At 41.9% G+C, this 24660-nt stretch overlaps 1 protein-coding gene across 4 annotated transcripts in view; it reads right to left on the bottom strand.

The window, feature by feature from the left end:
* Positions 1-1078: 1078 nt before the first annotated feature.
* The window catches only part of KIF26B (kinesin family member 26B), a 607348-nt gene continuing 583766 nt past the window's right edge, over positions 1079-24660 (bottom strand). For all 4 annotated transcript variants that reach the window (XM_073672795.1, XM_073672796.1, XM_073672797.1 and 1 more), the window contains 3 exons: positions 12609-12811; positions 4574-4724; positions 1079-1371 (listed from right to left, as the gene is read on the bottom strand). In XM_073672795.1, the coding sequence (XP_073528896.1) occupies positions 1223-1371; positions 4574-4724; positions 12609-12811 (503 nt within the window). In that variant the 3' untranslated portion in view covers positions 1079-1222. The remainder of the gene's footprint in view (positions 1372-4573; positions 4725-12608; positions 12812-24660) is intronic.

Here is a 24660-nt window from a genome sequence, read left to right as displayed (position 1 = left end):
AAATTTGAATTTTTTATCTTTATGTTTGAAGCCAGAAATGTGGCAAAAGGTAGAAAAGTTCAAGGGAGCCAAATACTTTCACAATGCACTGTATTTACAAAAACACTTGTTTACCAGGTTTAAATCGATGGGGGCAGTATACTATGTGGTAGACAACCTCTTTAAGGAAGAAAAAAATGTATTGCCACATTCCCAACGTTATAACTTATTTATTTTTATTGACAAAGGCCTTGTTTTTTTGTGGATAATTTTTTTTTTTTATAGACTCCATGCAATTTATTGACTTTTTATTTTTGGGGTGCTGGAGTGATACATGTCACACAACCAAATTAAATTTAATATTTTAAAGTGGACGCCATTATTTTGACTTGTATTCTACCATATCTGCAGTTTTCCAGACACTGAGTATAAGTCATGACAAATTAGACTAGGAAATGTTTCTTTTAATACTGTATGGAGCTGTGCCCATTGTACATTTAATACTGTATACCTAAACATGCATACACAAGCTGTTTATCTTCAGTAACTGTTACAACAAAAAAACTTTTACCAGGTACTGACCATGTGAATCCTCAAAGAGTCCACACATTGATACCAGACAGATCACACATAGTCATAAGCTGTACTGATCAGAAAACATTGCAACAAACACAAGTACTTAAAACAGCAAGTCAGAGTTAAGATAATACACAATGGGAAAACAAACTGCAAATACATTTAAAAAAAGTGTTTTTTCATTTTTTTTCTTTTTCATGACTAGCACCATCTGTACACAATAAAGTATTAACATACATCTTGATATTAAAAGGTTTAAAGGCACTTATTCTGTCTCACGGCAGAGTCTCCTCTGTCGTAGAGTACTTTTGAAGCATTTTAGTCCCTCTTTTTTTGTCCCTCGATCCTCATAAAGGAGGAAAAAGTTTAATTCTGCTACCAGTCTCTATATACAAAAATTAACCATTAAAGTTTTTCAAAGTGCTCTCTTCAGTTTGCTGCTGACCTTTGTCTTTTTTATATTTTAAAACGTAATTTGCAAATGTGTTTATTCAGTTGACGTCTTCTCTGCCCATCTTTTCACATTCTCTGTCACGTTCCGACAATACATTGTCCACTGCTCGTCTTCAATCCAAAGTTTTTGGGTGTTCATCAGAAAGAGAAATTAACTACTGGGGGACTGTACGTTTTTTTTCACAGTCACAGGCATTATCTTAACCCTCCATGTTTACCGACGTCTTGATGTAATATCAAAGCAGGTAATCATCATAAGGTGAGCCTTGCAGAAGTTGACCCGGTTCTCTAGACGTTCAGTCACACATTCCAGTGCTTCCAAATATTCCAGGGAGTCCACCTCATAGGTTTGCTCCAATTCAACTGAAACACATAGTGGATTAAAGCTATTAATAACTATATCTATATAAACTTCTATTTAAAATTTAGTACCACAGAGCGTAATGTAAAAGGCAACAAAGCAAATTCCCTGCTTTACCAGGAGTGTACCTATACACAAAGCATCATTAATGAACACATACAGTCCTGCTCATCATTATTGGCTCCCATGAAGTTTAAGTACATAATGTGGAATATCTCCTGAAAAAAATGAATCAAGTGAAACAGTTTTTTTGTGTAGAGCACTTGTGTTAAATACAAAAGAACAAATGATAAACAATAATTTAAAACAAAAACCAATGGGAGGAAAAAATAGAAAAACCTAAAGCTTGCTGTGTCACTGGTATTGGCACCCTTCATATTAATTTAGTATGGAAACACATTTTGACTCACCAGTGGGAAATCACCAAAGAGATTCACCTGTTATTAATTGTCAGTGCCCATGTGACATGAATTAGCGAATGAATGATGACTTAAGTGTTTTAAAAGCCACATGGTAGGCCCTGTTCCTTTGTCACAATGGTGAAGACAAAGGAGCTGTCTGATGACATCAGAACTGCTATTGATAGCAAACACAACACTTCCAAAGAGTATAAGGCCATCTCCAAAGACCTTGGTATCCCAATTTCAACAGTGTACAATGTTATTTAGAAGTTTGCCAAGCATGGAACCATCAAGAACTTCCCTGGGCATGGGGGAAAGAGGAAAATTGGCAAAAAATGTCTTCGAAGGATGGTGCGAATGGTGGAAAAAACACCACATCAAACATCCAAAGACCTGAAGGCCAACCTGAAAGAGTTTCGGGTCATGGTTTCAACAAGTACCATACGCTGCACACTAGACGAAGCAGAACTTTATGGGCGAAGGCCAAGGAAGAAACCATTGCTGAAGAAAAGATATAAAAAGGAACTACTGATCTTTGCATAAAGAGTACCTTGACAAATCACAATCCTTTTGGGAAAATGTTCTGTGGACAGATGAAAGAAAAATAGAGCTTTCTGGCAATGCAAAGCAACAGTTTATTTACAGACGGCGCAATGAAGCTTATAAGGAAAAGAACACCTTACCAACAGTTAAGCATTGTTGAGGATCCATAATATTGTGCGGTTGCTTTTCAGCATCTGGTACTGGAGGCCTTGACCGTACTGTATCACAGGAATCATGAAATCAGAGAATTATCAAGAGATTTTAGAGCGAAATGTCCAACCCAGTTTAAGAAAACTTGGTTTGAGTTGAAGATCATGGGTCCTCCAGCAATGACCCGAAGCACGCATCCAAAAGTACACAGGAATGGTTGAAAAAGAAAAAATGAACTGTTTTAAAATGGCCTAAATGCCATTGAAAATCTTTGGGGTGAGCTGATGCTTTAGAATAAATCTGACCAATCAAATGCCTACCATTTCTGTCCAGACTTCTCCAAACAGTAAATGGCTATAGCTGGTTGATACCAATTCTGAGCTGATGGCACTGCTGGACATATTCCGATTTGGAAGGGAAATAAGCAGTTGTCTTTCATCTTCTTCACCAAGTTTCATTGGCCAACCATTGCTTTTTATGGTCCTGAACATTGTCCATTTCTTGATGCTTCTTCCAAAGAGCTTGAACAGCACATCTTAAAACCCTAGTCTGTTTTGAAATCTTTGCCTGGGAGATACTTTGACTGATGTAGTATAACTAACATGGATCTTGTTGTGGTTCTCAGTCTTACCATGGTGTATCATCTGTGACATGAAATTATCTTCTACTACCTCATCTTTTTAGCAGAGTTTCACTATTCCTCACACAGTTTTAAGACTACCACACAGCTGTTTCTGTTTCAGTTAATGACTGTGCTGCAATCTACACATGAAAATGATGATCATTATAACCTATTTGGTAATCACTGACTTTGTGCAAGCTTACCTATAAGAATTGATGCTGTTTTCAAGGTAAAGGGCGGTCACAAAAAATATTTATTTGATTTACATTTCTCTTTTGTTCATTCACTTTGCATTTAATTGATAGAAATAAACTATTAATACATCTATCTTTTTAAGGCTACATTCTCACAATGAATTTTTGATGTTGCAGCTTTTTTGACCCTACTAGGTAAATTAAGTTAATGGTGTTTTTTTAAATTACGTCTTCTAGTGAATTTTTTTACACCCATTTTTATTTTTTGTTTCCTTTCGGTTTGTTATGTTTTAAATAAAGCTGTTTTGTTTTTCATACTTATTGATATTTGGCTTAAAAAAAAAAAACCTTTATTGATACAGTCATATATAGACTATATGCATTCCTAGTGCGTTTCTGAAGTGTAAAATTGCATATGCGTTTTTTCTTGCCGATTTTCTGCTTCTCATGTAATTCTATGGGGAAAACAGCACAAAAATCAGCATATGTTGCTGATGTCAAAAACACACCACTAGTCGGTTTATGCCGCATAAAAAAAGTACACTGTGCATGAGATTTCTATGAATTCCTTCCACTTTGCTGGGACTGTAAGACAGTGTTTTTTGCATAGCAAAAATAAACAGCGTTGAAAACTAAAAATAAAAAATACAACTCATCATGGAAACTTAGCGTAAATCATCCTTAATTGGCAGCATTTTTCCACACCTGCCAAAAATGTTTGCATAGTACTGTACCTGAATGTAGTTATTTTCTAAAACCATAATTACCAATCTGTCTAAAAAGACTGCACTCAAGTATCCATCTATATCCATATATACATCAGAATGTACAATGCTGCATGCGATACTCCAACTTGATGAAAATTAAGGCACGCAGTGAGCGATTTATCGTAGCTTTCTTGAAATTAATTAGGCCTCCGTTTCCATTGAAATACCTTAAATTCTTCAAAGTATTCTACACAAATGTAGAGAATCTCAAGTGTTCTACCATACAACTGTTGTACTCATGATGTCATTTTAGGGAACCAGTAATGGAAAGCAAGTAATTTTTGTCAAAACACTTGAAAGATCTGAAAGGAGGCCCATGGTTAAAATACAATACAGGCTGTGAAATGACAACAGGCCTGAGGCCTAATGTGTGCAATTAAAACATTTATCACATCCAAACATCATTCACTACAACTCAACTAGCTAGCTAACAGATAATGTAGCTAATAAAGTGCCCCCCGTTTATATACAGTGCTTTGGTTATTATTTCTACATAAAAAGATTTTGGCATATCAAATATCACTTACATTCACTGAGCCATTTATTTGGATCCAGCATCAAGTATTGCTTGGTGATTTCCAATTCCTTCATAAGCCATTCATATTTAGCTTTGACCTCAGCAATTCTCTGCTGGCGATGTTCAAGAATTTTCAGCTTTGAACTAAACCGTGATACAGACTGGAAAAAAAATAATGTATTACATTTAATTTAGTTACTTAACGTTGATCCTAAATAATTGCACACACGCATAATATATATAAGTATATACAGTATATATATATATTATTTTTTTCCATCAGTATATACTATAACATAATATTCATTTTTCAATTATATTGCTAAAACTACATGATACAGAATTTTAAACTTTAGGTGAATTTTCAGTTACCTTGGTAAGTTACCTTCTGTAGCATATTCACTATTATTTTACACCAGTAAAATATTACAATATATTGTGCGCTACTCTTTATTCCATTCTTACACTTCTTTAACCCCCTTGGCATCACAGCCAGTTTTGGCGTTAACGCCAGACCATTTTTTAAGATCATTTTCTTATTGTTGTATTCCAGGAGCCATGACTTTATAATTCTTTTGGTGACTTAGTCATACAAATGATTGTTCTTGTTTTTTTCATTATTTTGGGTACATATAAATTATTAACAAACTTTTCTTAACTCTATATGGGAAGGAATATAAGCAAAACAACAATCCCATCACAATTTTTGCTGAGCTTTAAATTTTATGCTATTTAGTATTTACTGTGCTGCACAAATAAAGAGTTGACTTTATTCTGTGGGTCATTATTATTATGGCGTTACCAAATTTCTGCTGTGTTATTTATGTTTTATTATTTTTTATTGTTACTATATAGTGATATATGCAACTTTATTACATTTTTTTGGGAAGCAAAATTAACACAAAAATATAATTCTGAATTAGTTTTATTTCTCTTAAACACCTTTCACTGTTTGGTATAATTGTTATGATATGTTTATTATATGGGACAATACTATCACAACAATACTATATTTATAAAGATTAATTTATGTTTTACCACTTTGATAAAAAAAAATACTTAAAATAAGTAGATGAAGTTGTATGATGGCTTGTTTTTTTCAAGACGACTTGTAGTTTTTACTGGTACCATTTTTAAATACATAAGACTTTTTTTATCAATTTTTTTTTTTTTTGGTAGTAGGAATGAACAAAGAATAATAAATCTGAATTTTTTTTAATGCTATCATTTTATGGAGTTCACTGTGCAGTATGATTGACATGGTAACAGTATTTTGTGTGTCAATAAAATAACACTGATAACCAATTTATATATATATACAGTTATATGAAAAAGTTTGGGCACCCCTATTAATCTTAAGCTTGATGTTTTATAAAAATTGGTGTTTTTGCAACAGCTATTTCAGTTTTATATATGTAATAACTGTTGGACACAGTAATGTTTCTGCCTTGAAATGAGGTTTATTGTACTAACAGAAAATGTGCAATCTGCATTCAAACAAAATTTGACAAGTGCATAAGTATGGGCACCTCACCAGAAAAGTGACATTAATATTTAGTAGATCCTCCTTTTGGAAAAATAACAGCCTCTAGTCGCTTCCTGTAGCTTTTAATAATTTCCTGGATCCTGGAAGAAGGTAATTTTTGACCATTCCTCTTTACAAAACAATTCCAGTTCAGTTAAGTTTGATGGTCGCCGAGCATGGACAGCCCTCTTCAAATGATCCCACAGATGTTCAATGATATTCAGGTCTGGGGACTGGGATGGCCATTCCAGAACATTGTAATTGTTCCTCTGCATGAATGCCTGAGTAGATTTGGAGCGGTGTTTTGGATCATTGTCTTGCTGAAAGATCCATCCCCTGCGTAACTTCAACTTTGTCACTATTTCTTGAACATTATTGTCAAGAATCTGCTGATACTGAGTGGAATCCATGCATCCCTCAACTTTAATAAGATTCCCGGTGCCGGCATTGGCCACACAGCCCCAAAGCATGATGGAACCTCCACCAAATTTTACTGTGGGTAGCAAGTGTTTTTTTTGGAATGCTGTGTTTTTTTGCCGCCATGCATAACGCCTTTTTGTATGACCAAACAACTCAATCTTGGTTTCATCAGTCCACAGAAGACCTTCTTCCAAAAAGAAATTGGCTTCTCCAAATGTGCTTTTGCATACCTCAGCAGACTCTGTTTGTGGCGTGCTTGCAGAAACGGCTTCTTTCGCATCACTCTCCCATACAGCTTCTCCTTGTGCAAAGTGCGTTGTATAGTTGACCGATGCACAGTGACACCATCTGCAGCAAGTTGATTCTGCAGCTCTCTGGAGGTGGTCTGAGGATTGTCCTTGACTGATCTCACCATTCTTCTTCTCTGCCTTTCTGATGTTTTTCTTGGCCTGCCACTTCTGGCCTTAACAAGAACTGTCCCTGTTTTCTTCCATTTCCTTACTATGTTCCTCACAGTGGAAACTGACAGGTTAAATCTCTGAGACAGCTTTTTGTATCCTTCACCTGAACAACTATGTTGAAGAATCTTTGTTTTCAGATCATTTGACAGTTGTTTTGAGGAGCCCATGATGCCACTCTTCAGAGGAGATTCAAACAGGAGAACAACTTGAAAGTGGCCACTTTAAGTAGCTTTTCTCATGATTGCATACACCTGGCTATGAAGTTCAAAGCTCAATGAGGTTACAAAACCAAAAAAAGTGCTTTAGTAAGTCAGTAAAAAGTAGGCAGGAGTATTTAAAACAAGAAAATGATAAGGGTGCCCATACTTATGCACCTGTCAAATTTTGTTTGAATGCAGATTGCACATTTTCTGTTAGTACAATAAACCTCATTTCAAGGCAGAAACATTACTGTGTCCAACAGTTATTACATATATCAAACTGAAATAGCTGTTGCAAAAACACCAATTTTTATAAAACATCAAGCTTAAGATTAATAGGGGTGCCCAAACTTTTTCATATAACTGTATATACAGTACACACCAAAAGTTTGGACACACCTTCTCATTTAAAGATTTTTCTGTATTTTCATGACTATGAAAATTGTACATTCACACTGAAGGCATCAAAACTATGAATTAACACATGTGGAATTATATACTTAACAAAAAAGTGAGAAACAACTGAAAATATGTCTTATATTCTAGGTTCTTCAAAGTAGCCACCTTTTGCTTTGATGACTGCTTTGCACACTCTTGGCATTCTCTTGATGAGCTTCAAGAGGTAGTCACTGGAAATGGTTTTCACTTCACAGGTGTGCCCTGTCAGGTTTAATAAGTGGGATTTCTTGCCTTATAAATGGGGTTGGGACCATCAGTTGTGTTGTGCAGAAGTCTGGTGGATACACAGCTGATAGTCCTACTGAATAGACTGTTAGAATTTGTATTATGGCAAGAAAAAGGCAGCTAAGTAAAGAAAAACGAGTGGCCATCATTACTTTAAGAAATGAAGGTCAGTCAGTCTGAAAAATTGGGAAAACTTTGAAAGTGTCCCCAAGTGCAGTTGCAAAAAACCATCAAGCGCTACAAAGAAACTGGCTCACATGAGGACCGCCCCAGGAAAGGAAGACCAAGAGTCACCTCTGCTTCTGAGGATAAGTTTATCCGAGTCACCAGCCTCAGAAATCGCAGGTTAACAGCAACTCAGATTAGAGACCAGGTCAATGCCACACAGAGTTCTAGCAGCAGACACATCTCTTCAACAACTGTTAAGAGGAGACTTTGTGCAGCAGGCCTTCATGGTAAGATAGTTGCTAGGAAACCACTGCTAAGGACAGGCAACAAGCAGAAGAGACTTGTTTGGGCTAAAGAACACAAGGAATGGACATTAGACCAGTGGAAATCTGTGCTTTGGTCTGATGAGTCCAAATTTGAGATCTTTGGTTCCAACCACTGTGTCTTTGTGCGACACAGAAAAGGTGAACGGATGGACTCTACATGCCTGGTTCCCACCGTGAAGCATGGAGGAGGAGGTGTGATGGTGTGGGGGTGCTTTGCTGGTGACACTGTTGGGGATTTATTCAAAATTCAAAATTGAAGGCATACTGAACTAGCATGGCTACCACAGCATCTTGCAGCGGCATGCTATTCCATCCGGATTACGTTTAGTTGGACCATCATTTATTTTTCAACAGGACAATGACCCCAAACACACCTCCAGGCTGTGTAAGGGCTATTTGACCAAGAAGGAGAGTGATGAGGTGCTACGCCAGATGACCTGGCCTCCACAGTCACCAGACCTGAACCCAATCGAGATGGTTTGGGGTGAGCTGGACCGCACAGTGAAGGCAAAAGGGCCAACAAGTGCTAAGCATCTCTGGGAACTCCTTCAAGATTGTTGGAAGACCATTTCCGGTGATTACCTCTTGAAGCTCATTACGAGAATGCCAAGAGTGTGCAAAGCAGTCATCAAAGCAAAAGGTGGCTACTTTGAAGAAACTAGACTATAAGACATATTTTCAGTTGTTTCACACTTTTTTGTTAAGTATATAATTCCACATGTGTTAATTCATAGTTTTGATGCCTTCAGTGTGAATGTACAATGAAATACAGAAAAATCTTTAAATGAGAAGGTGTGTCCAAACTTTTTGTCTGTATTGTATATTTTTACACTTTTTTTTACAGGACTTACTGGTGCCATTGTGGGACATGATAAATGATCCATTGATCACATTAATATTACACTGTAGCACTTTTGTACTATAGTCCATTATCAGTCTATAACCAATCCGTTAACCAATCTGGCCCCACCCCAAGAGGGATCTGATTGGCTGAGGGATATGGCAGACAGGTCTATTATCAATAAGGAATGTTGATATAAATGTCCCTCCAATACTACTGACCATCAAATATCCTACTGTTCTTCATTGTAATATTTAGCTTTGCCGTATTTAGATAATATTTTGTTACTATCGTCTTACTTCCAATCTTAGTTGTTCATATTTGGATCTGCTATGGTTTATCTTATGATACATGCAAAGCAGTGGATTTACCTGAGTTGAGTTGGGGAAGTGTTTATGCTGAAGAGAAAATGGGGCACTGAGGGCATGGATACTTTACAGAACTCGGAGGGACTTTGTGGGGCAAAGAGGGGTCTTCATTACTTGGGAGTACAGTGACAGCTATCACTTTGTGAGGCATAGTGGGATGCTATTACTTTAAGGGGCAAAGAGGAACCACTATTACTTTTACTTTGGGGCCGACAGGAGGTACTAATAATTTGTGAGGACACAGAAGACATTATTTTGTGATGGGCACATTGAGGGAATTATTACTATTACTATGAGAATTAATACTTTGGGAGGCATAGAAGAGGGCACAGGTACTGTGCAGAGGGACATTGAGATAAACATTGCAGGTAGGATCCAGATGGGGAGTTTGTGTGCAGAGATGAATTATGACTGGACAAATTCTTTATGGTAGTCAGGGTTTGGATGAAGAAGAAAAGATGAAGTGAAATATTCAAATCAGACAAGATGTCTCCTGTAAGTCATTGAATTTAGCTATACCATAATCAATTCTTCTGGTATAAGTGTTATATAATCAATATTTGCTGCTGGGATAGGGGTAAAGGGCAGTTGGGGGGCTCGAGCTAAACTTTTCCACCATAGAAGACTTTATTTTACTTTGAAAGTGATTAAACTCTGCAAAAACATGATGTTATCACTAATGCCACAAATATAGACTTTCGTTGAGAAAAAAAGGTTTTTATATGTCAACGAAATCATTTGTAAATTCAATATCCCAGCACTCCAATTCACACGACACCATATTCTTCAATTCAAGCCTTCATTTATTATTTGTCAGTCACCACTGTAAACTTGCTTAGTTAAATCCATAACATGCCATCAACTTAAGGAATATCTTTATAAGACTTGAGATAGTCTGCACTCTTCTTTTTTCATTTGACATGTGTTCTCTCTCATTTATTCATCTTTTTATAGCGGTTCTCCAACATCCATAAAGTTAACATGCCACAGATAAGGTTTGAAGCAGCAAAAACAATAATACAGCACAAACAGTTTTCAGAGTGACACAAGCAACGTTTCGGGTGCTAGGCAAAGATGAATCAAGGGGAGGCGAAGTTAATAACCAAGAGACTGCATGTCATATTAAAAAAGACTATTTCTGGTCAAATAAAGACATTCATAAACTTGATGGCTCGTTTTTTATTTAAAGTGTAACCGTCGTTTTAATTTTTATTTCATAAATGAGTAGCGCACATGAAAATAATTGACTTTGTAATATATTTTATCAAAAAAACTTGCTTCTTTTTCTGCCAAAATTGATCAGTCATTATCCAAATTCTCAATTCTGAGGTAAAATCTGTATTCAGTGCAGACTTTCCCATCTAGATAGGAGGGGGAGGAGGAGAGTGGAGATCTGCCTGTAGCCCCTTCTTCCTTCCGTCTACATAGAATTGTATTCCCAAAAAGAACACAAGAGGTGCATATAGCCTCTTGAAATGCAATTATTATTAAACTTATGAGATTAAAAAATCAAATACATATAATAACAGAGTAAGCAATGGAGGACTGCATGAAATGCATGTGAAAAACAGACAAGAAAATATGTTCAGTCATATGGGGAAGGCTTGTTTCAGATTACACGCATCCATTGGGACGGTTCCTGAGTCTTCCTTCAGTAAATTGCTAACCAACATGAGGTCTCCATGAGCGCATGCGTGGACTGTTCCTTCTGTGATCTTCCTCTCTGCCGGGCGATGCTATCGGTGTGTGCTTGCATCTCCTTGGAAACAGTTCCTGGGCGATGCCACACGCTCTGATAGCAGTCTCGGTGGGCGAAGGATCCTAGCCGGGTGAGTCGCATGCGCAGCCTATATGGATTCTCATTGGGCAAGGTCGGTATGTCACAGCGCGCGAGTCTCCAATGGGTGGATAGGAGGTGTTCCTTAGCATTAAAGCACATCACTCGGGATAGGCTGCACAGTTACATACATTAGACCCAGAATGGATGATAGACTGTCATCGAAGTGACACATCAATTAGGGTTGTATGCTTGACATTTGAGCTATAGACCTTTTTATAGGCTGTTTCGTTGGACTTTCGCAACACATAGGGGATTTGCTGGCGTGGGATGGCATCTCAATCACAGCCTTTTTGATTGGCTTAGCAGATATGAATACAATAATTTGTGAGTTACCATTGGTTAATTAATCTACACATTTACCTTTATATACCCACCTTCTTGCTCCTTTTCTGACACGCCCCCTGAAGAAGCGAGGGTGAAACGCGCATTGGGGCACCATGACCACATGCCACACTAGCCTGTTTGAAATGTAAGTGCTCAGCTTTCATTTTTAAAACATTTGTTCAAGCCATTAGGGCTCTAATTTGACTGATATACATCAGCACTGTTCATATATTATTTAGATGTTAAATGTAAACAATATAGCTAGGGTGATAGAATATTTATTATACTTCATGTGGTCCTCCACTGGGTTAATCTGTTATTATATGTATGTGATTTTTTAATCTTCTAAGTTTAATAAACATTGCATTTTAAGAGACAATATGCACCTATTTTGTTCTTTTTGGTGGTATTCTTGATAAGAGGTGTGTCTTTAGTCACAATTTTTTTCAGACATTATTTTGCTCTCATGTGTTGGTACTAATAGTATTGTATCTGTATCAGCTGCCATCTCCTGTCTCAGTAATGGGAAAGTCTGTCTTCACTGAATACAGATTTTACCTCAGAATTGAGAACTTTGCTAATAATTGATCAATTTTGACAAAGAAAGAAGATTTTTCTGATAAGATATATTACAAAGTTTCTTATTTTCAAGTGTACTACTGATTTATGAACTAAAAATGAAAACAACAGTTACTCTTTATCTAAGCAAGTTTGCAATGGTGACTTGGATATCATGTTGTGAATTAGAATGCTGGAATATAACGCTTATTGTTGATGTCTTGAGGAGTGGTTGGACTTGAGGAATAGGTGGATCTGTGAGCACTTAGTGGTTACAATTATATGATTAATGAAATAGCTTGTTCAAGAAGTCAGTGCGAAACAGTCTACCTTGCCGTCCTCACTGCGGCGGCGTTGAAGCCTTTCCACATCATCTATTTCATAAACTTTTATTTCAAACGGCTCTCCCAAGCCTCGCTGTCCATTACGCAATGGGCCGTCCACCCAGCGTACTCCTGGGCTGTTGGCTGGTTTCCTTACAGGAGAAGTTGCATCAAGTGATAAAGTTGGAATAAGCCGGCGCCTTTGTGATCCTAATTAGGAGAAAGTTCAGTTACTGAAAATGTTCAGAAAAAATAAGCATTAATACCATTATAACTCAGAAATCTTGTGTAAACCCAGAACACGGCTTTCTGTTGGCTTTTATTTTATTCTTATTAAATTCATTATTTAGAAGTAAAAATTAATTGTATTTGAATTGGATCAATTGTGCATAGCTGTAGCTGCTGTACGTTGTACATTTCCAACTTTAATACATTTATAATTATTACTTTTCATTAATATACATAAGCAGTGCTTTTATTTGTCAATTAATATAGAAGCTCTTCCTATGGAATAATTGGCATAATATTGTGCACAAAAGCATTGTGGGTATCTGATTAAAGTACAGTATCAATAAGGAACATGGCAACTTCCGGGTTCATTAACAATAATTTTAACTCTCAAGGTGGCCATTCACATTACAAATTACAAAGTAATTTTCTTATGTTTTTCTCCCATTGAGACAAGGTCTTCACTTGGCAGTTATATGACAACTAGGTACCACCTAGCATATAATATTTAGCAAATTGTAATGAGAAATTTAGCATAAAAAAAATCTATGATCTGCATAATTTATAATGTCCAAATTATAGGGCCCATAAATACTGGAACTCTAACAATATCAGCTATGTAATAGTAATGACTTGAGCTAGTATTTATTTTTCTTAGTTCAGAAAAGGTAGAGATTAAAGCGGATCTGTCACCAGATTTCACAAGAGAAATAGCACACATTATTAAATAGATGACAAATTGACAAATTGCTTTGAAAAGCCAGGCCAGAATAGGTATAGAATTCTTTATGAAAGTTCAACTCTATCTCCGCCCTTCTAGATTGACAGTTCTCCAGTGCCACTCGTGCTGCTGAGGTCTCACACTGCTCAGTACAAACTGCAGCTGTCACTCAGACTCAGTGAGTGGAGACTGATTACACTCGGACTCATGTGCTATTTGTCTCTATATTTGGGCTCAATAAATGCTCATCTTAATATACAGCTATTCTGACATAGATGTTTCAAGTAAGTACACCAGTGTCATCAGGTCTGAGTGATCTATTTATTAATGTATACAGGTGACAGATTCACATTAGAATAATTAACAATGACTATTAAACAAGCAACATGATGGAATTTGTGATACTGAAAAAAATAAATGTTTCATTTTATTTTTTTTGCAATCTGGCAAAAATATCCCCCACGTCTAAATTCTACAAACATTATTCTGCCTGAGAAAGCAAGACGCAGCTAGATAAGGACACCTTTCTTGTGGTTTCACTAAGCAGAAAGGCGCCTTGGGTATTTTTTATGACACCATGACTGACACGATCAGCATTACTCAGCTGAAAGATGGAAGCATTCTCCCATTTGTAAATTCCATTTAGATTCCATTCATCACTCCCCGGTGTTTGTGGTTCATATGACAAACAATTGATCAGCTTAGCAGGAAAGACACAGGTAACAAAGCAATAGTGTTTGTTGTACAGCCACACAACAGGATGGAGCTTGTCTTCACATGGAGAGCAGTAACATGAGCTGCCACCGACTGTTACATGTAGTGAGTCTAACATAAATTACCGTCTGAGCCAGAAACCTATGAATGTTCATTTTATTCTTATTAATCTAATGACAATTGACATTATACAGAGCAGAACTGCTGACAAGAGCAAGTTAGTCTGCAAAGAAGATAGAAAAGCATTATTCCAGGATGAGATGTGGCATTTTACTTCGGAGCTGATGGAAAACTGCATTCTTTCTTCATGCCCATAAAAACCTATGAAATCTCAATTTTAATATCTTTAACTTCTCGGAAAAGGAAATCGGTGTTGTGATACTTCATGTCTCCTTTTCTGTACTTTTGTTATCACTTCTGAATACTGGGTGGTCTTGCTCTTACTATCAAAAGCATTTTTAGTGTTTTCCAGCTTGGTCGTTCCTTCTTTGAGACCTCATCTTCCCTTTTCTGCTGTGTATCCCCATGTAAAAGCAGTGGTAACATATCAAGAGCCAATATGGACTAATAGGAGTTGGGACTTCCACCAAAAGCTTCATGGGAAGAGTGGAAAAGCCAACCTACTCATACGACAGCCTCGACTGTGTGCACAGCATTTATATGTATACCATCCAGATCCTACAGCAAATGGGATGGCTAGACTCTGAGCCAAAAGCAGCATGGTGGCTCAGTGCTTAACACTGTTGCTTTGCAGTGCTGGGGTCCTGGGTAGTGTTGAGCCACCCCTGTAGTGTTCGGGTTCGGTTCGGTTCGTCGAACACCGGGATGTTCGAGGAACTGTTCGTCGAACTGTTCGTCGAACACCTTAGAACACCGTCGAACACCGTTAAAACCAATGGCAGGCAAACAAAAACACATAGAAACACATAGAAAACACCTTCAAAGGTGTCCAAAAGCTGACAAACTGCTCAGAAGACGCTCTCTTTAAAAAAGCCGGCCGGCAATTCAGCAGCGGCATACACCGGTAACTGACAATTTAGACAAGAAGGAATAGAGCCTCACACATAGATTAGATAGATAGAAACATGTCAGTCACACATATAAGAAGCACAGTGACAGTGTTGGTTACTGTACTTGTCATTTAGTGTAAAGGATTTATTTAAAAAAATAATAGTGTTTTCATGCACCGTCTCTTTAAGAAAGCCGGCCGGCAATTCAGCATCTGTACCCGACAATTTAGAACAGAAAGATAGAGCATCACACATAGATTAGATAGATAGAAACATGTCAGTCACATATATATGAAGTACAGTGACAGTGTTGATTACTGTACTTGTCATTTAGTGTTAAAATAAAGGATTTATTAAAAAAAAAATTGGCGTGGGGCTCCCCGTAATTTTAGTCTCTAGCGGAGGTTAAGCAGACGGCTGGGGCAGATGTTTGAAGCCTGGGAAGGGGTAATACCCACGGAGCTTCCCAGGCTACTAATATCAGCCCCCAGCTGAATGCCTAGCCTTTACTAGCTATTAAAATGGGGGACCCCCCCAAAAAAATGACGTGGGGTCCCCCCTATTTTAATAGCTAGCAAAGGCTAGGCAGACAGCTGGGGGCTGATATTAATAGCCCAGGAAGGGTACCATGAATATTGGCCCCCTCCCAGGCTAGAAACACCAGCCGTCAGCCGCCCCAGAAATGGCGCATCCATAGGATGCGCCAACTCTGGCACTTAGCCTCGCTCTTCCCACTGCCCTGTAGCGGTGGCAGTTGGGGTAATAGGGCTGGGGTTGATGTCAGCTTATAATGCCAGCTGACATCAAGCCCAGGTTAGTAATGGAGAGGCATCTATAAGACACCCCCATTACTAACCCCATAGTCAAAGTTAAAAGAAAACACAAACACCCAGAATAAAGTCCTTTAATTGAAATAAACACACAATTCTTTATTGTTCTAAATTAAACTATACTTACAATCACGCCCATTCCAGCTGAAGCCAACGATCTCCTGCAATAAAAGAAAAATAATAAAGCAACATCATCCTTACCTTTCCATGGTTCCCAGGACCGGTCCAGCTCTGCTACATCGAGATGACAGGCTGGACCGCTGCAGAACGCTGCCATCCAGCCTGTCATCCCGCAGACACTGGGAAGCGCAGGCATGCTTGCGCTCCTCAGTGTCTCTCTGTGACGGCATAAAGATGAGCCGAGTTCATGTCCAATGAACTCGGCGCATCTCATGCACGTCACTGACAGCGTGGGAAAATTCTCCTGCACTCAGCGCTTCAGCGTGAGAATTTTCCCACGCTGTCAGTGACGTGCATGAGGCTGATATTTAAATTTGGCGCACAAATCGGTGATTGGTCGCGGGCAGCGTCCGCGACCAATCAGCACGGTAGTGTTTAACTTTGGCGGCAAGATCAGTGATTGGTCGCGCGCCAAGACCGCGACCAATCACCGATTTGGGCGCCACATTTAAATATCGGCCGCGACCAATCAGCACAGCGTTGTTTAAATGTGGATCCAAGATCGGTGATTGGTCGCGGCCGATATTTAAATTTGGCGCACAAATCTGTGATTGGTCGCGGGCAGCGTCCGCGACCAATCAGCACAGTAGTGTTTAACTTTGGCGGCAAGATCAGTGATTGGTCGCGGTCAAGACGGCGACCAATCACCGATTTGTGCCGTACATTTAAATAGCGGCCGCGACCAATTGGATGTCAGCGCCGCTCCCCGGTCCTCCCTTCACACCCTAGCCGCATGGATGTCAGCGGCGCTGCCTGTGCGGATACTTCCGCTGCGAGAACCCGGGACATGAGCGGGCGCTCGCAGCAGAAGTATCCCGACCCGCAGCGCCGCTCCCCGGTCCTCCCTTCACACCCTAGCCGCTGATGTCCCCACAGTATAAGCATGGTGTTACAAAGGTCCGGACATTTGTGTTAAAAATCGCTGATTGGTCGCTGGCGCTGCCCGCGACCAATCACCGATTTGGGCGCCAAATTTAAATATCAGCCGCGACCAATCACCGATTTGGGCGCCAAATTTAAATATCCTCCGCGACCAATCACCCATCTTGGCTCCACATTTAAACACCGCTGTACTGATTGGTCGCGGACGCTATTTAAATGTGGCGCCAAAATCGGTGATTGGTCGCGCCCAGCGTCGGCGACCAATCAGCACAGCGGTGTTTAAATGTGGAGCCAAGATTGGTGATTGGTTGCGGCCGATATTTAAATTTGGCGCCCAAATCGGTGATTGGTCGCGGCTGATATTTAAATTTGGCGCCCAAATCTGTGATTGGTCGCGGGCATTTTTAACACAAATGTCCGGATCTTTGTAACACCATGCGGATACTGTGGGGACATCAGCGGCTAGGGTGTCAAGGGAGGACCGGGGAGCGGCGCTGCGGGTCGGGATTAGTGTTGAGCCACCCCCGTAGTGTTCGAGTTCGGTTCGGTTCGTCGAACACCCGTGTGTTCGCCGAACTGTTCGTCGAACTGTTCGTCGAACACCTTCGAACACCGTTAAAACCAATGGCAGGCAAACAAAAACACATAGAAACACATAGAAAACACCTTCAAAGGTGTCCAAAAGCTGACAAACTGCTCAGAAGACATAACTAACACATGGAAAAGTGACAAGTACATATAGTCATGCGAAAATAAAAGAGGTGGAGGAGTAAAAGGAGGGGGAGACACAGATATAGGCATGTCATGCCCTTCTAAAATCCAAAAAGTGAGAAGCCGACACGGCCAGTCCGCTCCTGCCTGTGCCACCTCCGTGTCGCCGGGTTTGTGCCAGAGCCGCGGTGAACCCTGATGGCCAGCCCCCCTCTCCCAATACTGGTGCCTGTCCGCTGGTGGGTCGAGCGAGCCCCCCTGTGGTGGAGGCAGCTCTAAGCTTTTTAATTTAAATTGTCTCTCTAATTTGAATGAATACACTTTAAATCCATTTACAAGGATCTATTGGAGGGCAAGTCTCATGCCAGCAGCCGTGTAATTCCAGCTCCAGTAGCGTCCACTAAAGCTGCTGCAGTTAAAAAGCTTTTATAAGGATCGAGCTCGGCTGTCCACCGCAAGGCATCCTACTGCCAGTCCCAGCCCCTATGCCTTGGGGTGCCTCCTGATGCTCTTCACTGAGTATCCCATGGTCCCGAAGCATTTCCTTTGAAAAAATTAAGTGTCTAAACTACAGGTGGTGTAGCTTGCTTAACAGCCGGGATAATCCGCTGACTAGCAGACACTGCTACTAGGCACAAAGTATTTCCTGGGCTAGATGCAGTTAAAAATTTGTAATTAGATACTCTCGTTGGATGCTGAGAAAGCATTCCATAGAGTCTCCTGGCACGCCATATATGATTCTCTTAAAAAGCTTGGGGTAGGGGTCTAGGGGACCCTTTTATAGCCAAAATCACGGCCCTGTATCACAATACGTCACCTAGGCTGAAGATAAATGGAACTGTAGCACCCTGAGGGCTCGGTTGCTACAGAGGTATTGCACCTCACCCAGAGGTGTGATATCTCACTCTCAGGTAAGGATGGAGTGTGGATCAGGACCCGACACCTGCATGCATTACAACACATTGCCGTGGGGCAGGGCGACCAATATGCCTCTGAGATGGGCACGACAGTCCCTGTCCCTGGCTGGAGTGGGGGGAGGGAACACTGAGGAAGGGGAACCCTGTAGTGCAGGAGCAGCTTCCTGGGTGCATTGAGAAGGGAGTATAAAAGGTGGGCACCATCTTAGTTCAGTGCAGAGAAGTCTGAGCAGAAGTGGCAGGGAGCAGGGGCTCTGCATGAGCTCTGCTCCGGAGGCGGGCCTAGTAACAGAGGCCCAGGCCTGGAAGAGGGAGAAGGAAGGAAGAGGAGCGGAGAAGGCTCCAGGAACGAGGAATGAAGGGATCCCAGGGGTGCGGACGGGCGAGTCGCCACCGCACGCCCGAATCCACCTGCGTGGAGGGGTCAGGCCAAAGGGGGAGACCGGTCCCCGAAACTAGTGGAGGCAGGAAACGACCCTCAGCTACAAACCGGAGGCTGTGACATTTTATGTGGCGCAGCCCCTCGCTACACCCGCTAGGAAGGCACCACATAGGGTCAGGGAAACTGGCGCCAAGTTTACCAAGAGGAGGCCCGAGGCAGCCGGACAGAAGGGTTGGTAAGAAAGGCCAGACAAAGGACACACAAAGGGGGTCCTGTGAAGCGCTCCAAAGTTATCTGGGAGTTGTCTGAGCCCCTCACCTGGTGAGCACAGTACGACGTGGGCAGCCGTTACCTGCAGACGTGGTCTGGATAATAAGAACTGTGAGTAAAGGCCCTGGACTGCATCACTGACTCCGTGTCGTTACTGCTGCTGCCCTGCACCATCACCCCCATCCTCCGCATACACTGCCCTGAGGCTATACTCCTCCCGTGGGGAGTTATGCTACGCTCTGCTGCACCCACAACACCAGCCTCAGCGGTCTGCCCTGCAGCGGCGGTTCACTCTGACCGCAATACACGGGTGGCGTAGTCGGACATTTAAACATCAAAACCACATAAATAGTTCCGCCACTGGTTTGACCACCCTGAGCCACGGAACCGGGTCGCCGCCACGAAGACTACAACCACCAGCATCCACCAAAAAGGGTCCGGCTCCGGGTGTCCCAAGGCCCAGGGGGTGCATCAGAACATTTTCATCACCTTTCACAATCACCAATGGGACAAGGCAGGGATGTCCTCTGTCCCCTCTCTTATACATCCTAGTGACGGAGCACCTGCTCTCATCAATTCGCCATAACCCCAATATTAGGTGGATTGAGGTGGGAGGCACCGAGTACAAGTGCTCTCTATTTGCTGATGATGTCCTAGTATATATCACTCAATCACATATATCCATCCATGCTGTTATGGCTGAAATAGATCACTTTGTTACATGGTCAAATTTTAAAATCAATGCAGCGAAGTCTGAGGCCCTCGATGTCTCCCTCCCCAAATCCATATAGGATTCCATCCAGTCCAACTTTCCCTTTGCCTGGCCCTCACAGGGTATCAAATACTTAGGAATTCCTATTCATAGAGACCTCTCCCATCTATGTTATCTTAATTTTGGGCCCTTTATTGAACAACTCCATACAGACCACGGTTGGCAAGTTAGAACTGTAAGATTCACTACGTGAACCACTGGTGTTTTGTGGAAAAGCACATGTACACTGCGTTCCAAATTATTATGCAAAAAGTGTTTAGGAGTGATAAGGGAAGAATTTGTTTGTTTGTCAGTTAAACTCATTGATGGTGATGTGTGTCAGGGCTCTTTATATCACTGTAAGCAATTGCAGACACCTGTGCTAATTAGTTTGGCAGGTGTGTCCAATGAAAGGCAAGACTACTTAACAAGGCTGTCTCACATTATTAAGCAGCCTACATTTTCTGCCAAAATGGGAAAGAAAAAGGATGTGTTGGCTGCTGAGAAGCAACAAATTGTGGAGTGTTTAGGTCAAGGCATGACTACAATCAACATTGTGCGATGATCAGGATGAAGTGTCTTGGCAATCAAGAAGTATGTAGCTGATTCACAGTACACACGTGTGCGTGCTGATAAGGGCAAATTGAGGACTCTTTCCTACAGGCAATTACGTCAGGTTGAAAGAGCAGCGGCAAAAAAGCCTTGTCATAGCAGCAGACAAGTTTTTGAAGCTGCTTGTGCCTCCAACGTCCCCCGAACAACAAGATGCAGGGTCCTTCAGAGGTTTGCAGCTGTGCATACGCCATCCTGTCGACCTCCTCTATCCACTTCACACAAGCAGAAACGGCTCCAGTGGGCCAAACATTACATGAAGACTGATTTCAAAACTGTTTTGTTCACGGATGAGTGCCGTGCAGCGCTCGATGGTCCAGATGGATGGAGTGGAGGATGGCTGGTTGATGGACACCCCACGCAAACACGGCTACAGCGCCAACAAGGAGGAGGTGGAGTAATGTTTTGGGCTGGAATCATGGGGAGAGAGATTGTCGGCCCCTTTAGGATCCCTGAAGGCGCTAAAGATGAACTCCATAATGTATGTGGATTTTCTCAAACAGCACTTCCTGCCATGGTTCAAGAAGAAGAACCGTGTATTTCACAGCAAGATCATTTTTCTGCATGATAATGCACCATCTCATGCTGCACATAAAACATCTGCATCTCTGGCTGATATGGGCATAAAAGGGGACAAACTTATGGTGTGACCCCCATGCTCCCCTGACCTCTACCCCATTCAGAACCTTTGGAGCATCATTAAAAGGAGTGTCTATGATGGCGGGAGGCAGTTCACATCTAAGCAACAGCTCTGGGAGGGTATTCTGTCCTCATGCAAAACAATTGAAGCAGAAACCATCCAAAACCTGACAAATTCAATGGACGAGAGAGTTCAGAAGCTCCTTTCGAACAAGGGGTCCTATGTGAAAATGTAACATCACCTAGAATAAAGTTTTGAGTTGAAAACTGTTTGATTTCAGTTTCTAACAACCTGCTAATGCTTATAATTTCAAAAATGACCATTTTTTTGGTCTTTATTAAAATGAAAAGGTTGATCGAAAAGTTTGGGGGATCTAAGAGTGTGGCAACCCAGTAGTCATGATTACTTCGAATTCTGACAATATGAGGGTCATGCTGCAGGTAGTGCAGCAAGAAGGCACTTATGTGTCTTGCGCATCTCGGAGCCCCAAAATTATTTTCCGGGCTAGATGCAGCTAAAAATTATTATTAATTTTAAATCTGGTGAAGCTTTAGTATAGATGGCCTAATAGGATCAGTGCTGCACACTGCTACAAAGCCCAAATTATTTTCCAGCCAAGATACAGATAAACATGATTAGTAATTTGAAAGCTTAAAACGGTTGGTAGGGTGATTTTAACCAATCATCAAGCTTTTACTCTCCCCAGGATGACACAGGGGTAGAAAAGTCGTTTCGGATCCATGATTTGTTCATCTTTATGAACGTGAGTCTGTCTACATTATCAGTGGAGAGCCGCGTGCGCTTATCTGTCAGCACACCACAAGCAGCGCTGAACACACGTTCAGACAGAACGCTGGCTGCGGGGCATGACAAGATCTCCAAGGCGTAAGTGGCTAGCTCCGGCCATTTATCCAGATTGGAAGCCCAAAAAGAGCAAGGGTCCAGTGACACAGTCGTGGCTTCAATGTTTACTTGGAGATACTCCTGTACCATCGTCTCTAGGCGTTGACTATGTGTCAGACTTCTTGTCTCCTGTGGCCTTGCAAAGGATGGGCTAAAAAAGTGGTGAAATGATTCCGCAAAATTGATGTTACCAGCAGATACTGTGGTTCTGTTACGGTTTGAGTGCTGAACACTTGACGGTCCCACGGTTGGCAAGTTGGAACTGTGAGATTCACTACGTGCACCACTGGTATTTTGTGGAAAAGCACATGTAAGATTCTGCAACAGTCTCTGCTGATACTCCTGCATGCGTGCATCCCTTTCTATGGCAGGAATAATTTCTGCAAATTTACTTTTGTACCGGGGATCTAACAGTGTGGCAACCCAGTAGTCAGGATTATTTCTAATTCTCACAATTCGAGGGCCATGTTGCAGGTAGTGCAGCAAGAAGGCACTCATGTGTGTTGCGCATCCAGGAGCACCAAGTCCCTGTTGTGTTGGTGGCGAGGTAACAATCATGCTTCCTTCCTCTGTCCTCTCCCCCCAACCTCGCACAACAGAAATGTGATCAAGGTCTCCCTCATCTGATGAGTCTTCCATCAGTTCGTCCTCCACTTCTTCCTGGGCTCCTGCACCTTCCTCACTAGTTTGGCTGCTACCATGCGCCCTGGTAAAACCATCTCCCCCACCCTCACATGCCTGCCGCCTTGGTGCTGCCGACCGTCTGGACCTTGCAGATGTTAGCCCTTCCGCATACAACTCCTCCTCCTCTACTTCCTCCACCTCCTCTTGTGCCACCACCTGACTCCGAATTCTGTTTAACATGTGCTCCAGCATGTAAATCACCGGAATAGTCATGCTGATAATGGCATCGTCAGCACTAAACATCTTCGTCGCCATTTCAAAACTGTGCAGAAGGGTGCATAGGTCCCTGATCTGAGACCACTCCTCCAGCGTGATTTGCCCCACCTCTGAATCTCGTTGGCCCAGGCTATACGTCAGAACGTATTGCACCAGGGCTTGTCGGTGCTGCCACAGTCGCTGCAACATGTGCAGAGTTGAATTCCACCGGGTAGGCACATCGCATTTTAGCCGGTGAAGTGGCAGGCCCAACGACTTCTGTAGAGATGTAAGTCGCTGAGCTGCGGGATGCGAACGGCGGAAGTGAGCACACAGCGACCGTGCCCTCTGCAGAAGGCCATCTAGTCTAGGATAGTGGGCTAAAAATTGCTGGACAACCAGGTTCAACACGTGAGCCATACAAGGCACGTGTGTGACATTGCCCCGGCGAAGGGCCGCACCCAGGTTTGCAGCATTGTCGCACACGGCCTTCCCTGGTTTCAGGTCCAGTGGAGACAACCATTCATGAAATTGGTTCTCCAGAGCTGACCACAACTCCTCAGCTGTGTGACTCACATTTCCCAGACATTTCAATGTAAAAACCGCCTGATGACGTTGAGCCCTACTGCCAGCATAGTAAGGAGGTGTGCAGGATCCCTTCTGCGCAGTTAGAAAGCTTGTGGAATGACCAGACAGGCTTTGGGTGCAGGTGGAAGACCGAGAGGAGGTTGAGGAGGCAGAAGCAGTGGAGGAACTTTGACATAAAGAGGATTGACGCACAACTCGTGGGGACTGCAAGACTTGGACAGCAGCCCCTTGTCCTGCTGTCACCATAGTTACCCAGTGCCCAGTCAGCGACATGTAACGCCCCTGTCCATGCCTACTCGTCCAAGTGTCTGTGGTGAAATGCACCCTGTCACACACAGAGTTTCTCAAAGAAGCGGTGATGTTGTGTGCGACATGCTGGTGGAGCGCAGGCACACCTTTCTTTGAGAAGTTGTGCCGACTGGGCATCTGGTACTGGGGCACTGCGACGGACATAAGGTCTCGAAAATCCTCTGTGTCCACCAGGCGGAAAGGCAGCATTTCTGTAGCCAAGAGCTTGCAGATGGTGAAATTCAACCTCTTAGCTTTCTCATGGCTAGGAGGAAATGGTCTTTTACTTGTCCACATCTGAGGGACCGAGGGCTGGCTATTGTGCTTAGACGGGGTTGATAAGGGTGTCCCCGGCAAACTGCCGGTCTGTGAGGAAGATGCAGGCGGACATGTTAGGTTGCCTTGATCCAAATGTGGTGCTATCGATGTCGGACAGCGCTCAACACCAGCTGGTGTTACCACCTCCAAAGAAAATGATGACCTGCCAATCACGCTGGCTGTTGCGGGTAAAGAGGTGGCAGGTCTGCGCCCCAAAACAGGTGTGACTGCTGTC

The sequence above is a fragment of the Phyllobates terribilis genome, unplaced genomic scaffold (genome assembly GCF_046119375.1).
Source record: "Phyllobates terribilis strain yellow unplaced genomic scaffold, ASM4611937v1 Scaffold_3__8_contigs__length_932513732, whole genome shotgun sequence".
NCBI classification, from domain to species: Eukaryota; Metazoa; Chordata; class Amphibia; order Anura; family Dendrobatidae; genus Phyllobates; species Phyllobates terribilis.
This window is presented reverse-complemented; position numbering and strand designations above follow the sequence as displayed.